This window comes from Onychomys torridus, chromosome 23 (assembly GCF_903995425.1).
Source record: "Onychomys torridus chromosome 23, mOncTor1.1, whole genome shotgun sequence".
NCBI lineage: Eukaryota > Metazoa > Chordata > Mammalia > Rodentia > Cricetidae > Onychomys > Onychomys torridus.
Genome location: NC_050465.1, coordinates 1,238,373 through 1,255,569, shown reverse-complemented (window position 1 = coordinate 1,255,569; position 17,197 = coordinate 1,238,373). Strand labels below are relative to the sequence as shown.

The following is a 17,197-nucleotide window of genomic DNA, read 5'->3' as shown; positions in this document are numbered from 1 at the left end:
AGACCTACAGAATATGGCATTTAAAATATTTTTAAAATTTAGACTTTCTGGACAGTGAGACATGTCTGCTCCTGGCAGCACTAATTTACTTCAGAGAGGAGGATGGGCATTGAAGACACTTCATATGGAATTTATCTTCACCTTGGCAAAAATAGCCATTTGGGCAAGAAACTGTTCTTGCCTGGACTGCTTGATCAACTGGACATGCAGGACCCATAGAAAGGTGACCACTAAACTTTGCTTGACAAAATGGTCCTTCAGGTTCCTGCTTCACAGAGGAAACTGCCAGACATTCTACAGGACACTGAGAGAAGTGACCAAGAGACTCTAGCCCTGTGGGCTGAAGACAAATGCCCCAACTTTACAAAGGAACATTAGGTGACTGTTCAGGCTGCCAGCTGTCTCTGTCTACCCTGCAAGACTCCCGAAAGTTGCTTGCATCCTTCTCCCGGTTCTCAGGTAATATTATATCCTTCCGAGGTCTTTGATGTGGTTGAAGACTAGATAGTTATAATTTCCTCAGTTATGATAAAAGATAAGTTAGATATAAAACCTTAGATTCACAAATATAAGATAGATAGGATATCTTCTTTAATATTGTAACTGTAATTCTTGCTTGATAATTGTTTTGTTATATGTAATTGTACTATGTAAAAGTTAAAACCTTCCTTAAAAAAAAAAGAAAAGGGGAAGTGCTGTGGATATCGCTCTGTGTAAGTAAAGTTCTGATTGGCCAGTGGCCAGGCAGGAAGTATAGACGGGACAAGAGAGTAGAGAATTCTGGGAAGTAGAAGGCTGGAGAGAGACACCGCCAGCCGCCGCCATGAAAAGCAACATGTAAAGACACTGGTAAGTCGCAAGCCATGTGGCAAAGTGTAGACTAACAGAAATGGGTTAATTTAAGATAGAAAAGGTAGATAACAAGCAGCCTGCCATGGCCATACAGTTTGTAAGCAATATAAGTCTCTGTGTGCTTTCTTGGTTGGGTCTGAGCGACTGTGGGACTGTCGGGTGAGAGAGATTTGTCTTGACTGTGGGCCAGGCAGGAAAACTCTAACTACAACACAGGATAGACTCCCAGCTGGCCTTAAAACAAAGGAGACCACATCAGTGGAAACAATATGGATGAACATTGGCATCGCATGAGGCAAGCCAGGCATGGACAAGCGGAAGCTGTACGATTTCACTGTACAGGCATGTGAAAAAGTCCGACGCGTCGGGAGTAAAGTGGGCATGAGGAGGGCTGAGGCCACAGTGGACATAAAACTTCAGCCAGGAAGAAGAAGTTCAAGACGTCCATTATACAACATGGTAAGACTAACAATATAGTGAGTTCTTAAGGAAACGCTGAGGTCATACATTTAAAGTATTCTTACCAAAAAAAAGTCGCCAGGCGGTGGTGGCGCACGCCTTTAATCCCAGCACTCAGGAGGCAGAGGCAGAGGCAGGCGGATCTTTGTGAGTTCGAGGCCAGCCTGGTCTACAGAGAGAGATCCAGGAAACGCGCAAAGCTACACAGAGAAACTCTGTCTCGAAAAACAAAAAACAAAAAACAAACAAACAAAAAAAGTGTATGTGAGGTAATACACATGCCTTGATGTAGCCATTTCACAATGAATATTTAAAACAGCATGCTGCCTCTGAGATTGTGTGTGTGTGTGTGTGTGTGTGGTGCTGGGATTGAACCAAGGACCTCACACATGCTAGACAAGCATTCCACCACTGAGCTGTACTCCCAGCCCCAAGTATACATAATACTTTTTTCAATAGTCAGTTTTGAAAGTGGTTAATATCTTTTTAAACAAACAAAAGAAAATTCTACCAAACACATACAGACCATCTGAAAGCAAAGCCAGGAAGGTAAGCAATAATTACTTTCTTCATTCTGGGGCAATGGGCTGTGAGGCTCCAGGTGTGGGTGTCTGTCATTCCGTTCTAGTTCACAGGACTCTGAAGGGAGAAAGGCCACAGGTGAGATCCCACAGAGCCTTGATCCTTCCCAGTTCCCATCTTTACCTCTCACCCTGCTTCTCAACTCTTGTAGGAACGAGAGCCCCATCTGCACATGTGGCCAGCCCATTCTGGAAGGCGCGTGTGCTTTGTGACTCCTGAGCCAACCCTCTGACTCTTGCTTTTACCTTCTCTTTTTCCCAGTAAGACTTTTCCAACTCTTCCCCCTCCAGGTCTCAAAAGTTTCATCTTTGCCTTTTGCTGGCTAATAGTTTTCTTCTTGTATCAGACATCAACCCATTCCTCTGCTCCCCTTCATGCTCATACTCAGTCCATCTTACCCTCCGGCTCAGAACCTGAGCCTTGTCCTATGGTTGCTTGGTGCCTTTCCAGTCCATCAGTATTTTCACCAGTGGTCTCTCCTCTCACTCTGTTAATCTCTACTGTTTCATCGAGGTCTTCAACTAAACTGCAAACTAAAACAGATTTTGTTTTATAACCATTTTATTTGCCCATTGCATCAGGATCCAATAGGAAAAGAGAAATCCCTCTAAGGCTCTGAAGACAGACAGACAGACAGAGAGGTTTGAGAATTAGAGGAGGGACTGAAGGAGCGGGTAATGACGGGGTGATTAGGCACTCAAAATCTGGAGCAGGGTTGGCCTGCAGGAGGGACGTGGAGCCACCGAGGGTGGTGGTGGTACATCTACTACCAAACTGGCCCCCAAAATAGGGATGGCGGAATCCTGGGCTTTGCTGCTCTCCATAAGCTATTGCAAAACGCCTCTCTTATCAGCTGGTTAGAAAGGGAACTTGTCAAGGAAGAAAGCAGGGGCCTGAGGCCAGGGGTAAGGGTCAGAGGCAAGCATGGGCTGGGGAAGAAATGAGTCTCAGAGAAAACTAATTCAGGATTGATGTCCTCTCTTCCCCTGCAGGGAACCTCCCTGGCCCATGGTGGAGTCTGTTTGGCCAGCCCACCCTACTCCACTAACCTCAATGGTATGTGAACAAATAATATAATTTGCAGTATAGCTTTATGTTTTTCATTTAATATTTTCTACAGAAAGTTAAGTTGCAGAGAAAAAATAGTTGAAAAATTAATTACAGAAGCCTTGACATGGGATGTGGACCTGGATACACGCTTTGTCACAATCCACAGTGATTAGATCCCAGGCCTTTTGGGGTCCTGGGCATAATTACAGCTCTAGCCTTGTCTGTGTGCATCACAGCCAGTGTCTCTGCTGGGTCAGACTATTTCACATGTACATTGATGTCTAAGTGTTCACCTGTGGCCCATCTGGGTGCTGGTTCATATTTCTGTATATTCATCCATCCCTGGCATCATTAGGGTGCCATTTCCAGATAGGGTTTCTCAAGACCACAGACTCACAAAGAATGCACCTATTTCTCCTGCATCCCTCCTCCCTACTGGGTTCCTTCCCTCTGTTCATCACTAACAACCCACCCATTCACTGCTTCTTATCCTCACTCTGCATCTGCAGAGGAACAATTAAGAATACAGACTCTTATATATTACTATGTTTTCAAATTTTAAAATTTTTGAATGAAAGATTTTAAGATACATAACAATTATTTCAAAAGTCACTCTGGAAAGATTTTTTTCCTGAGTTTGTGTGTGTGTGGTGAGCAGTTGGTGTCTGGGGAGCTATCACAGTAGTTAAGAGCACTTACTGATCAAATCTGGGTATGGTTTCTAGAATCCATATGGAGGAGTACAACTCTTTATAATTCCAGTTTCAGGGGATCCCTCTTCTGGCCTCTGAGGGCACCAGGGACACACAGGGTACATATACATAAATATAGACAACAAGTACACACATAAAACAAAAATAACTAAACCTTTGAAAACATTTAAAAACATCACGCTAATTTTAAGAAATCTCTTCTTTAATGACATATCCCTTCCAAAAGCCACATAGTAACCCTCCCAAAATGCCAGAGATGTGTTTCCAAAGATGAGTCATAGAATAAAGAAATAAACATTATTGTGTATATACCATTATCAATTTGGAGGCCGAGGGATTGATGATTCTCCATTTGATTTCCCTGGATGAGTGTGGTATTTCTTCTATCATTATTTCCCCAGGCTAAGGAATAATTGATTTTATCGTGAGTATCCATGTTAGATATCCAGAGAGAAGAAATTCCCCATTTAATGCAATGTGAAAAGCTTAGATTCTGGAAGCAGGACAAATGACACTGGTCAGTGAATCAGTAACAACAAGAAATGCACACAACAGAGATGGAGTACCAAACACCAGTGTGAATGCTTCTCATGACGTCACCTGACATCCATCTGGAGCATGTATCTCTGTCACATCCCACCATATAGGAGATGACACCAGGGCTCAGAGAGGCCAGATAACCTGTCTAGGGTCACAGAGGCAGAATTTCAACCCAGACATTCCTAATCTTCCAGGATCCTAAAGCTCAATTGAATCCAAATACTTAGTTAGGTGAAAGATTGGATCCCCTGAAATAAACTGTATCTTCTGAAAAATGAGATGATAAATCATCATTTTAAAGTTATCAAAAAGTGAAATGCAAGAATACATATACCAATTTATCAGAAAAAAATACTATAATCAATGCCTTGAATTTAGAATATTCTAAATAAGTAACCATTTAAACTTTGATTAAATTAAGGAAGTTCAAGGGTTTAATTAAAACATCGAAGGGAGTCAGGCCATTTTAGTGCATGCCTTTTTAATCCCAAGACTCAGGAGGCAGAGGCAGGTGGATCTCTGAGTTTCAGCCCAGCCTGGTCTACAGAGCAAATTCCAGGACAGCTAGGGCTACACAGAGAGACCCTGTCTCAAAAAAAAAAAATCAAATCAAATCAAATAAATAAATAGATAGATAAACAAATAAATGAATGAATAAGTAAATAAATAAATACATAAATAATCACAGGGCTTTTTTCAGTGATTTATCTTGTCTAGAGAGGGACTCTCAACCTGTTACCCTGGTGATGGCAAGTGGAGGTATCATTGGGAGGTTCAGATGTGTCATGATCTTATGAGCTGAACCAGGAAGGGAAAATTCATTGCCTTACAGAAGGAATGTGTTCATCACACCTCTCTAACCACCACTGGACATAAGATCAGAGCATGTAGGCTATATCTAGTCAGTCAAGCAAGGCACAAACAGACCACTGTGAATTTAGGAATATGGGCAAGACATCCAGAGGATGAAATCTGTCTAGGCAACCCAGAGGACAAAGATCCTAATATTTAAACTCTGAACTTGGAGAAACTACAGATGCAGATAGATAATGATGTGGGCATCAGAAACACAAGAAAAGAGAACCCTGACATGTGTGCTGTGCGGTTTGGCTTTTTTTTTTCTTTTTCTTTTTTTTTTTTTTTGTCAACAAAACAAGATATGATCATCTAAGAAGAGGGACTCTCAGTTGAGAAAAATTCCTCCCTCTGATTGGCTTGTAGGCAAGTCTGTGAGAGCATTTTCTTGATTAATGATTGTCATGGAAGGGCCCAGCCCACTGTATAGGTGATCCTTGGATATATAAGAAAGCAGGCTGAGCAAGCCACGAGGAGCAAGCCAGGAAGCAGTGTTCCTTCATGGCCTCTGCTTCTGTTCCTTTTCCTAGTTCTTATCATGATGTCCCTTCACGGTGGACTATAAGCTGTAAGCTAAACTAATTTTTTTCCTCCCCAAATTGCCTTTGGTCATGGTGTTTCATCACATCAACAGAAAACAAATTGGTCACATAGGACGAGACAGCAACGTTTATAGAGTCAACAAGGACAGACCGTCAGATGAGGAGGCAGCGGAGGGTGACAAGGCCAGGCTTTCTTCAGAACAGCTGTCACCAGGTCCTAAGGAGCAAAAATTAGATGTTTATTTCAAGAGTTGAAGCAGGTTATTCTGTTCTGTCTCTATGATGCAAAAGATGAAGGGCACCTTGAGGCATCAATCCAGAGCCCATCTAGAGATGACAAACTCCCCCTGATTCTTGATGTCAGACTCAGTCATGAGAGTAGGTTGTAAGGGTCAGCTCTGACTGAGTCAAGTCCTGCCTGTGCCGCTCTAGCAGTGGGTGGTGACCTGTCCTCATATCCTTGCCTAAAGAATGCGCCTGCATGTGTCCCCAGAGCTTCCTTCCCAGTGGCCTTACCTGAGTTTCTAGTGGTCTTTGGACTATATCTCCTTTCACAAAACAGCCTCCCCTTATGTATCTGGTGGCTAATCCCTGCCAGCTTCTCATGAGGACTCACTAACAGCTTGCCTCCATTTCCTCCCATTCTTGCTCTTCCGTCCTGTACTTCCTCTCCTTATTCCCCCACTTTTGTCTCATGTTTTCCGTCAGATTATCAGTACATGGTCAAGACTCTGCCCCCGGAGTATCTGGATTCTTGCTTGTTCATTTGACCCCGTGAACACAGGGTCTCTCTCAATTTTAGCTTCCTAACCTATAAACTGGGCATCTAAATGATACCAACCCTTGATACCAGCTGGGGTAGGCAGTAACCAAGAGTAGATGCTAACCGAAGCAAGAAACTAACAACATGGTCTTTCTGCCATTGTCCTCGATTCTTTCTGCTCTCTTCATCTCCTTCCCTCCCTCTTTCTCTGTCTCTCAAAGAATCTGTGTGCTCTTCCCACACCTCTACCACCTTCTGATGTATGTCTTCCTCTGTAGACCTTTCTTCTGGAATACTTTTTGCTCTCAAACAACATTTCTCATATTTGAATCCATCTAGTATGACACTGTGACACACTAAGAAATGGTAGTTTTGGTCTTCATCTCCTATTTCTCAGCAGTGCTCCTCAAATCCTGGATCAGTTCTCAAGTGACAAGTGGGGGAAGAGAGTCAATGTACCGTTGTCACGGCCAGCCTTCTTCAGTAACACTGCAGTGTATATTAAAGAGGTAAGGTTTAGAAAACCCTTGGGAATGGAGGGCTGGTTTCCAAGGGAACAAAACATGAGGACTATAGCGATATTATATTTGTACTGAAATGTGATTTTATTTGTATATTAATAAAGTTGCCTTGGGGTCAGAGCAAGCCAAGCTGGGTGGTGGTAGTGCATGCCTTTAATCCCAGCACTTGGGAGGCAGAACTAGGCAAGATCTCTGTGTGTTCAAGGATACAGCCAGCATGGCAACACACGCCTTTAATCTCAAAACCAACTATAGAAGACCTGGAGGTCTGTACAGACATGCAGTGATGAGGAGGTCATGTGGCTGGGTTTACAACCAATAGAAGGCAGAACAGAAAGTCTATATAAAAGACAGGACACAGGAAGTAGGTCTCTTGCGGAGAGGAAAGACAGAGCAGCAATGAAGGGTAAGGTTTTCAGCTCTCAGCTATTGCTCTGAGCTCTTGGCTTTTAACTCTGCAATTGGCTCTGTGTTTCTTATTTAACAAGACGGTTACATCTACAGAGGACAGCATTGGAATGCTGACTTCCAAGGTGAGAAGAGATAGAAGTTGACTTGATGACTTGGCTAACGATTTTGTTTGTTTGTTTGTTCGTTTTTGTTTTTTGAGACAGGGTTTCTCTGTGTAGCTTTGTACCTTTCCTGGAACTCATTTGGTAGCCCAGGCTGGCCTTGAACTCTCAGAGATCTGCCTGACTCTGCCTCCCAAATGCTGGGATTAAAGGCGTGCGCCACCACCGCCAGGCAAAAGATGATTCAAGGTTCAATTTTTTTTTTTTGAGCTGAGGATCGAACCCAGGGCCTCGTGCTTGTCAAGCAAGTGCTCTGCCCCTGAGCTAATGATTTTATCGATCATGCCTGTATGATGGAACTTTTATTAAAAATCCTAAGTGACTCTGTTTAGAGAGATTTGGGGTTGGCAAATGCCATAGTGCTGGAAGGGTGGCATATCCAGGGATGGGAAGAGAGTGTTGTGTTCTCTCCCCAGTATTCCTTGGAGTGTCCCCCTCCCATGTGGTTATTGTTTGTGTGGAGAACAGAGGACGACCTTGGGTGTCAGTCCTCAGGTGACATTGACCTCTTTTTCTAGAGATAGAGTCTCTCACTGGTCTAGACCTCATCGATTTGCCTGGCCAGCGATCTCAAGGGATCTTCCTGATCTTCCATGGTACCAGGATTACAGCATCTGCCCCTGTGTCTGAGCTGTTATTTTTTTTTCTTTCTTTCTTTTTTCTGAGCTGTTTTTTTATTCTATCTTAGGGGATCAAACTCAAGCCCTTGTGCTTGTATGCACTTGGCCAATTGAGTCTTCCCCCCACCTCCCTTCACCCAAGCTGGCTATTTTTGAGCTATAACTTTTCTAATAAATTGTGAGCTAATGTCTCCTTGAGTTTCATGAGCTATGCTAACAAGCTCTGTAGCCTGAGAGGGCACAGCAACCTCTGGTTGAGGCCAGTTGAACAGAAGCATGGGTCCCACCTGGAACTTGTAACTAGCATCTGTAGTGGCTGGCTGTCTTGTGGCACTGAGCCCTTTGTCTGAATTGAATTACATCATAAGATACCCTGCTGGTGTCTGGAGAGTTGGTTGGTATGGGAAACCCCACTCACCATACATCTTGTGTCTGAGACATGTGAGGGCATGCACAAAACAGGAACATTCTCTTAAAGATGATACTACCTCTTTGATGCTACCATGGGCCATACTGCTTCAACTTTCATGGTTCCATATTGGTTATCTCCTTAAGGGACTTTTCTAAATCACAAATATTTCAGAGTAGTTAGTCTGTTTCAGTCTGGCTTACTGACACTGGGCTCAGGTTCCTTTGTCGTGGGTATCAGGCTGACCGTCTGTTGTCATGGTTGCTCTGCCAGGATCCTACATCCCATTAGAAGCTGCTCAGTTTGGATCTCAAGTGCCCCCTTCCAGGATTCATGTATTAGAGGTCTGCCCCTCAGAATGGCACTAATAGATGTGAGTGATGCCTTTAATAGGCAGAGCCTGGTGGAAGGAATTAAATCACTGCAGGTGTATCCTTGAAGGACCACAGCACATCCTTTCTCTCCTTGCTTCCAGGTCACCATGAAGCAAACAGCTTTGCTCGCCTCGATCCCCTGCTTTGATGTTGTGCTCCACCACAGGTCTTAAGTAGTGAGGTCAAACCACCTGGGGTGAAGTATCTAAAATCACGAACCCAAATCAATTGACTTCTCAGGTATCCGTTTTGTTTTTGAGAAAGTTTTACTATGCAAACTGCTCAACTGCCTCAAACTCACAATCCTCCTGCCTCAGAGTTTTGAGTGTCCAGGTTCTCTGGGGTAATTTGTCCCAGTACAGGAAAGCTAACACCAACTCCCCTCCCTGCATTCTCTGCTTCTTCCCCGAGTCACACTCTGCTAACGATCCCCTTCATTGCCTATTCTCTGTGGCAAGAAGAAACTTTCTCCAGTTGTAATTACCTTGTTCAAGACATAGCTGGGAGTTCGGGTATCCTCTGTCACTTCCATGGAAACACAATCTGTTCTGTGAGACTGAAGTAGGAGGCAGAGGGAAGAAGAGGAGGAAGCCGTTAGAGATCTCCAGTAGGGATAAGGGACAGCATTTCCAAATTACACATTTAGGAATTTCCAACCCTTCAATCACTCTAAGTTCAGTCAGTCCCACATGATAAAGTTCATCCATCATGATCTGGGAGAGAGAAGACTCCCACAAGGGAGACTTTATGCTTTTCATACAGAAAGGAGACACTCAAGTTCAAGAATAAAAACGTAGAAGACACACTATGAACTGTGTTCCTCTTCCAGTGTTCAGAGGGCAGGGAAGGTATATGTCCAAGCAGAAGAAAACAGAAGCAAAACATGGCTTCCAGGCTGTCTCAAGTATAAAGAAAGAGGGGACTTTCCTGGATAGAAAGGCTGGAATCTGGCACATACCAGAGGGAAGCTTTATGGTCAGCAGGCTTTAAAGATGGGCAAGATGGGGTTGAAGAACTGACTCACACATCGATGATTTCTATGAGCAAGTGGTGCTAAATTAAGATGGATCCTGCAACCCACAGCTGAGCTGTCACTCAAGGTGGGTGTTAGTCACCCGCTGGACTGTTATGTATATCATTATAAGGGCTCCACTGTAGAGACACAGCAGTGACCCCCAGTGGGACTTGGTGCTTCCTGTCCTATTCTTCCTGTCCTGATGCTGGCTGGGCTTTCATGGTCTTGTTGGTCTAAATACCCAGCCTAGCAGACCTCTGGCAGATGTCAACTATAGCCATTACATGTATGCTTTGTGATGATGCATAGCATGTTAGTTTTTTTAAACTGGTATATCCCCAATTGCACTGGGCAATACGTGATACATGGTAGATGCTTAAAATATGGTTGCTGAGGAGGGGAAAAAAGGACTGTGATTTCAAAGGGTGATCCTAAACCCAATTACCATCTTCAAAACTCTTGGCAATGAATTCCAAATCAGGGTATGCCTTCATGTTTTCTTCATTGAACAGTACCCTCAGAACCTTTAGGTCAAATGTCTTCTCCAGTATGTCCAGGGCTCTGTAGACCACATTTTTTACAGGGACCAGGTTTGTACAGGAATCTCTAAAATCCTTAAAAGATATTGAATGGAGAAAATTTAAGTGCAGGTTTCCAAGTCACAGAAGAGCCCTAGGGAACAATTACAGTTAGTGTACCTCAATCCCCTACCTACATAATCTCTAATTAAAAGGTTTATATTTGCATGGCTACTTCATGAAACAAGTAAATATTTTCTCTTTAAAATTACTCCCTAGTGACTTTGAGTTCCCACTGTCATTTTCTTTATTATATTTGTGTTTTAATTTTACATATCAGCCATGGGTTCCCCTGTCCTCCCCACCCCCACCCCCACCTTCCCCCCAGCCTATCCCCTCCATTCCCATCTCCTCCAGGGCAAAGACTCCCCTGGGGATTCAGCTCAATTTGGTAGATTCAGTACATGCACCTGCCCACCGTCATTTTTATGACATGTAATAAGGACCACTTTCTGTAAGGGTTAACAATGGCGAGATGGCTCAGTGGGTTATAGGCACTTGCCACCAAGCCTGATGGTCTGTGTCCAGTCAGTGGGATTCAGATGGTGAAAGGGGAGAACCAACTGGCCATAAGTTGTGCTCTAACTTGCACATCTGCACAGCAGTAGGCATATATGCCCATACAATAGAAACACACACACACACACACACACACACACACACACACACCACTTATAAGTAAATAAATAATAAATGCAATATTTTTTAAGTGTGGAGGGGCTGGAGAGATGGTTCATAGTTGAGATTGCTTGCTGCTCTTGCTGAGAACCCTAGTTCTGTTCCTAGCATCCACAGGACAACTCACAAACACCTGTAGCATCACTTCCAAGGGATTTGGTGTTCTTTTCTGGCCAATATGGGCACTAGCAAACAAGCCGTTTGCACACATACATGCAGGCAAAATACTTGTACACATAGAAATAAAAATAGTCGCATTTCTTTCTTTCTTTCTTTCTTTTTTTTTTTTTTTTTTTTTGGTTTTTCGAGAAAGGGTTTCTCTGTGCAGCTTTGCATCTTTTCTGGATCTCACTCTGTAGACCAGGCTGGCCTCGAACTCACAGAGATCTGCCTGCCTCTGCCTCCCGAGTGCTGGGATTAAAGGCGTGCACCACCACCTCGTGGCAAATAGATGCATTAAAAAAAAAGGTTAGCTCTTTTGGCAGATGGTCAAGCTGTTTTGTTAACTGTCAACTTCTCTCTTCCCACTAGTACTGATTGGCCTGTAGGAAATCAGATGTCTGTTCCCTGTGACTGTGAACTCTACTGGAGGGCAGCATATTCATAAGGCAAAAACATACTAGAGGGGCCGGAGAGATGGCTCAGTGGTTGAGTGCACTTGCAGCTCTTGCAGAGGACCCAGGTTTGATTCCCAGCATCCTCATAGTGGTTCACAACCATCTATAACTCCAGTCCCAGGGGATTTGGTGACCTCTCTTCTGACCTCCAAAGACACCAAGGACATAAGTGGTACATATATATACATGCACACAAAACACTCATACACATAAAATGAAAATAGAGAAGTTTTAAAAACTTGTTCTAGGGGGCTAGAAAGATGGCTCAGAGGTTAAGAGCACTGACTGTTCTTCCAGAGGTCCTGAGTTCAATTCCCAGCAGCCACATGGTGGCTCACAACCATCTGTAATGAGATCTGGTGCCCTCTTCTGGCTTGCAGGCATACATGCAGGCAGAACACTGTATACATAATAAATAAATAAATCTTTTAAAAAAAAAACAACAAAAAACAAACAAACAAAAAAAGCTTGTTCTAATAAGACACTCTGTAGGGATTAATATTCTATATCTAGGGTTTTAAATTAAACATCTTTTTTGAGACAAGGTTTCTCTGTAGCTTTGGAGTCTGTCCTGTAACTCACTCCATAGACCAGGCTGGCCTTGAACTCACAGAAATCCACCTATGTCTGCCTCGAAAGTGGTGGGATTAAAGGAGTGCACCACCACTGCCCCGCTAAAAAAATAGACATTTGTTAACTTAAAATGTGTACACCGAAATATCCCTAAGTCAGTTCAGTGATGATTCAACAGGAAATTCAAGTCACTTTTGATTTTTAATTTGTTTATTTGTTTTAAATTTAGTTTACTTTTTAATTGTATGGATTACATGGTGTAAAATGCATAAGACATTGAACGTCTATGGAGAACCCCTGTTCTGATCTGGCTTATCTTCAACAATACTTACCCTGATTCCAGAAGGGACCATAGAACACCTTTCCCTCAGATAGAAGCAGGACCATATCCTGAGGCCTCTGCTTCTCCTCTCCCTTAATACTTAGAGAGAACACTTCCAGAAATGTTTACATGATAAGTATCACTCATGGGAAACCCAGATATTAAACCTCAGTGCAGAATTCTGATTCATAATTGACGTGTTTATTATTGTGACTATATCTATACCCACTACTATGAAAACTTTGTCAATAATTCTTTGTCAAATATTAAGTCTGGGGCCAGAGAGATACCTAAGTGGGTAAGAACATGTGCAGTTCTTATAGAGGATCCAAGTTGAATTGCAGCACCCACATCAGATGGCTCACAACTGCCTGTAACTCCAGTTCCAAGGAATCTGGAACTCTTTTTTGAACACTGTGGGCACCAGCACCTATGTGAACAAACACACACACACACACACACACACACACACACACACACACACATGCACACACATAAGAAGTGACATCTTTCTATAAAAATTAAGTGCAACCTCAAAAAGCTGCCAGTCATCCAGTTTAGTTCCAAGATATCAAAGTGTAACTTCGTCTGGAGCTTGCTTACCAGGTTAGGATGTAACAAACTTCACTTACATTATACATCTTCTCGGTGATGAGCTCATTGTCACGGAGGATCTCAAAAAAAGGAAATGGCTTTTTTATTGCAAAAGAAATCTTCACTCTAAGTGCTTTGAAGTGCAGGAATATAACTCTAAAGAAACTCCCTGGGTCCTGCTGTTCTGTGGACATCCTGGAGGGGGAGGAAATAGCATGGGAAAATGATCATCAGGACTATTGGACTACATGCTTCTGGACTACATGCTTCTGGAAAATATAGTTTTTATATATGAAAGAAAGACTATAAAGAACTAACATAGATATGTGGTCTTGAGTTAATCCCAATATAGAATGAGTTAACTTCAATAAATTGGCAAGCTCTGTGTCAAGTGAGAGAGACCCTGCCTTGTCATACATGAGAGAGTGATAGAGGAAGACTTTGAGCATCAACCTCTGACTTCCACACACATGTGCACACACATACATGTGCATCTGCACACATAAGCCCTCACACATGTGAACATTTGCACATATATGAATATATACTGCACATCTACACACACACACACACACACAAAAGTTAAACATAATGTTATTATGATTCAAAATTTCCACTATTAGCTGTTCTCATACAGGAGAAAGGGAATATTCACACCAACTTATATGCAAATATTTCTGGTGGCATTATTGAGAGCCAAAAGATAGGGAACAGTCAAAATGGCCTTTAGTTGGAGGGTAGAAAAATAAAAATAGACAATCCATACAATGAAATATTATTTCTCAATAAATAGGAACAAAATGCTAATATATTCTTCAACATGAATGGATCTCAAAGATATATTTTCTTAATGAAAGAAGGCAAACACAGAAGGCCACACAATGTATAGTTCCATTTCTATGAAGTGCCCAGAAAGGAAAGTATAGAGACAGATGTATAAGTGGTTGTGTGGACTAAGGGGACCAAGAATGGACTGTACACATCCATGAAGGGTTATTCTGAGGAAGGGTAAAGCCGAAGTTCCAAACCTGGACTGTGGTGCTGGTTGCATGGCTCTGTGAAATATTACTGGATTGTATATTCAAATGGGTAAATTTTATTGCAAATAAGTTATACTCCAAACACTGTCAAAAGATGAAAGTGGATATCCAAAAAGAGAGCAGATTGATAAAGGTGGTGGGCTGCGTTTTTTCTCTGGAGTGGGAAAAGGTAGATACTGCAAATGACAAACACACACTGTGTCCTGGTTGGTTTGGGTTTTAAAAGTTGTTTATTTGTTTTGTCAACTTCTCACAAGCTAACATTATTTGAAAAGAAGAACCTTAATTGAAAAAAAAGAATGCCTCCATCTGTATCGCCTATAAGCAAGTCTGTGGGGGCATTTTCTTGATTGGTGATTGATGTGGGAGGGTCCAGTTCACCAGGGGATTGTCTCCACTGGACAGGTAGTCCTGGAGTATATAATAAAGCAAACTGATCCAGCCAGTAAGCAGTGCTAATCCATAGTTTCTGCTTCAATTCCTGCCTTTAGGTGTCTGACTTCCTTTGATGATGGACTGTGATGTGGATGTGTAAGCCAAAAAAACCCTTTCCACACCAAATTGGTATTGGTCATGGTGTTTTATCACTGCAATAGAAACCCTAAACAAGACACTGTATGAATGGATGTTTCAACGGTCTGAACAGGAATGTCAGGAGGTGACAGATAGGCCATAGGTTAAAAGACATCTTGCTGATGTCAGGATGTCTATGACTTTAATCCCCAGCACAGAAGGACCAACCAGCAACTATCCTCACACACACAGTGACTGGAGGATGAGACTGAACCTTACCCATGGGCCACAAAACCCAAATCAGAAGGGCAAGAGAAGCAGTTCCACTTTGACCGAATTGCCCCTTCCTCAGGCTGGAACAGGCCTTTCCAAGATGGTGACCCTGAATCTAAGGTTTCTATATAGTAGGGAAATACAGGCAAATGAGAACATACAGCTCCCCAGAACTCCATCTGTTTTGCTCAGTGAAGAACACTGAATAACTCAGCAGTGGACCACTGAAAAACAAAGAATGGGCCAGGGATGAGACACTAGGGATGGAGTTGTGTCTACACTGTCAGTGGCAGCCATGGGAGAGCCTAGGCAGCTGCTCTGATCTGCAAAGTCAGACTTCTGCCTCCATCTGTCCAGGGGCCATGCTGACCAGTCTCTCCTAGCCAGCATTCCAGTTTGGCCCCAGAGCCAGCCTACTTCCCAGGAGAATGTATGGGCTCTGCCTCACAGCAGAGTACAGCCTTGGCTCCACCCATCTTAGAAGCCCAACACTAAGCCACCGCATCTGGCTCAGAGCCTAGCCTATGGCCTCACCTAGGCCAAGCCACACTGGCAGCCTGCCTAACTTCAGAGCATAGCTTTCTAGCCCTGAAAAACCAAGGGTCCCAGACAGTGCCTCTGTCCAGGCTCAGAAGAAGCCAGCCTGTGTCACAGATACAATACATAACCAAACTACACTTTTCTAACTGCAGAGAATGGCTTTGGCACTCGTGGCTAAGGAGAGCAAACTGTCAACTTGTCTGTCCTCAGGGTTGGGGATTTAGCTCAGTGGTAGAGCGCTTGCCTAGCAAGCGCAAGGCCCAGGGTTCAATCCTCAGCTCCACTAAAAAAACAAAAAACAAAAACAAAAAAACAAAACCAAAAAAAAAAAAAAAAAAGCATTTTAGGGGTTGGGGGTTTAGCTCAGTGGTAGAGTGTTTGCCTAGCAAGCGCAAGGCCCTGGGTTTGATCCTCAGCACCACATTAAAAACAAAAAACAAAAACAAAAAAACTTGTCTGTCCTCTGAGCCTAGTTTATAAAATTCATGGACAGGAAACCAACCCAGAAACCCTTCCACAAATGTCAGGCATTTCACGTCACCCCACTTGGATGAAGCAAAACAAGAAAGTTTCAACATTTGCACATGGGTAAATGGGCTACATCACATTAATAGAAGGCAAAAAGTAAACTATATCATACCAACAGATGCCGAAAAGGCATTGGGCAAAACTCAGCATGCTTTCATGATAAAAGATAAACCTCTCAAAAATTGAGCCTAGAAGAACTGTACCTCAGTATAATAAAGATCATATATGAGGAAGCCATAATACTATTTATTCTCAAGAGCAAAAAGCTGAGAGCTTTTCCATTTGAGGTCAGGGACAAGGAAAGGGACAAGAAAAGGGTGTCACTCTCAATATTCTCTCTTTATACTATACAGGAAGGAAGGAGAGAAGAAGAAAGGGAAGGAGGGAGGGAGAATAAGTAAAACTGTTTGAAAATGACATTATTTATTTATAGAAAATCCTAAATTTTATACACACACATTAGTACTAATTAATACATTCAGTAAAATTACAGGATACAAAAATCAACATATGCCAGGCAGTGGTGGCACACGCCTTTAATCCCAGCACTTGGGAGGCAGAGCCAGGCGAATCTCTGTGAGTCTGAGGCCAGCCTGGACTACAGAGTGAGATCCAGGATGGCCAGGGCTACACAGAGAAACCCTGTCTCAAAAACAACAACAACAACAACAACAAAATCAACATACAAGATGATATATTTGGAAAAGAAATGAAAAAAAAAATTCCTTTTCTTTTAAAAGAGACAGAGAGAGACTGACTCTCTATGTAGCCCACACTAGCCTGTTATCTACTCTGTAAACCAGGATGATCTCAGACTGATAGGAACTCCCCTGTCAGCCTCTCAAGTGCTGGGATTGTAGGCAGGAACCACCACTTTCAAATTTAAACAGTTTACATTATGTTCTGTGTTCCTAGAGTGTTGTAAGATCTTCATTTGTGCAGATGACTACAAGATGAATTGCTAAGTGGTCTTATTAATAAAAAAAAACCTGGAGCCAGATATTGGGGTGAACACTGAAAGATCAGAGGAATATAACAAGCCACAGCCACCTCACCTTGACATTCCTCGGCTGA

The 17,197-nt window shown here is 42.8% G+C and overlaps 1 protein-coding gene across 1 annotated transcript in view; it reads right to left on the bottom strand.

The window, feature by feature from the left end:
* The window catches only part of LOC118573353 (nuclear autoantigen Sp-100-like), a 77,071-nt gene that overhangs the window by 51,041 nt on the left and 8,833 nt on the right, over positions 1–17,197 (bottom strand). Inside the window, exons 3-9 of the mRNA XM_036173650.1 lie at positions 13,268–13,424; positions 10,313–10,481; positions 9,337–9,408; positions 5,745–5,810; positions 3,969–4,058; positions 2,292–2,426; positions 1,876–1,950 (exon numbers count right to left, since the gene is read on the bottom strand). Of these exons, the coding sequence (XP_036029543.1) occupies positions 1,876–1,950; positions 2,292–2,426; positions 3,969–4,058; positions 5,745–5,810; positions 9,337–9,408; positions 10,313–10,481; positions 13,268–13,424 (764 nt within the window). The remainder of the gene's footprint in view (positions 1–1,875; positions 1,951–2,291; positions 2,427–3,968; positions 4,059–5,744; positions 5,811–9,336; positions 9,409–10,312; positions 10,482–13,267; positions 13,425–17,197) is intronic.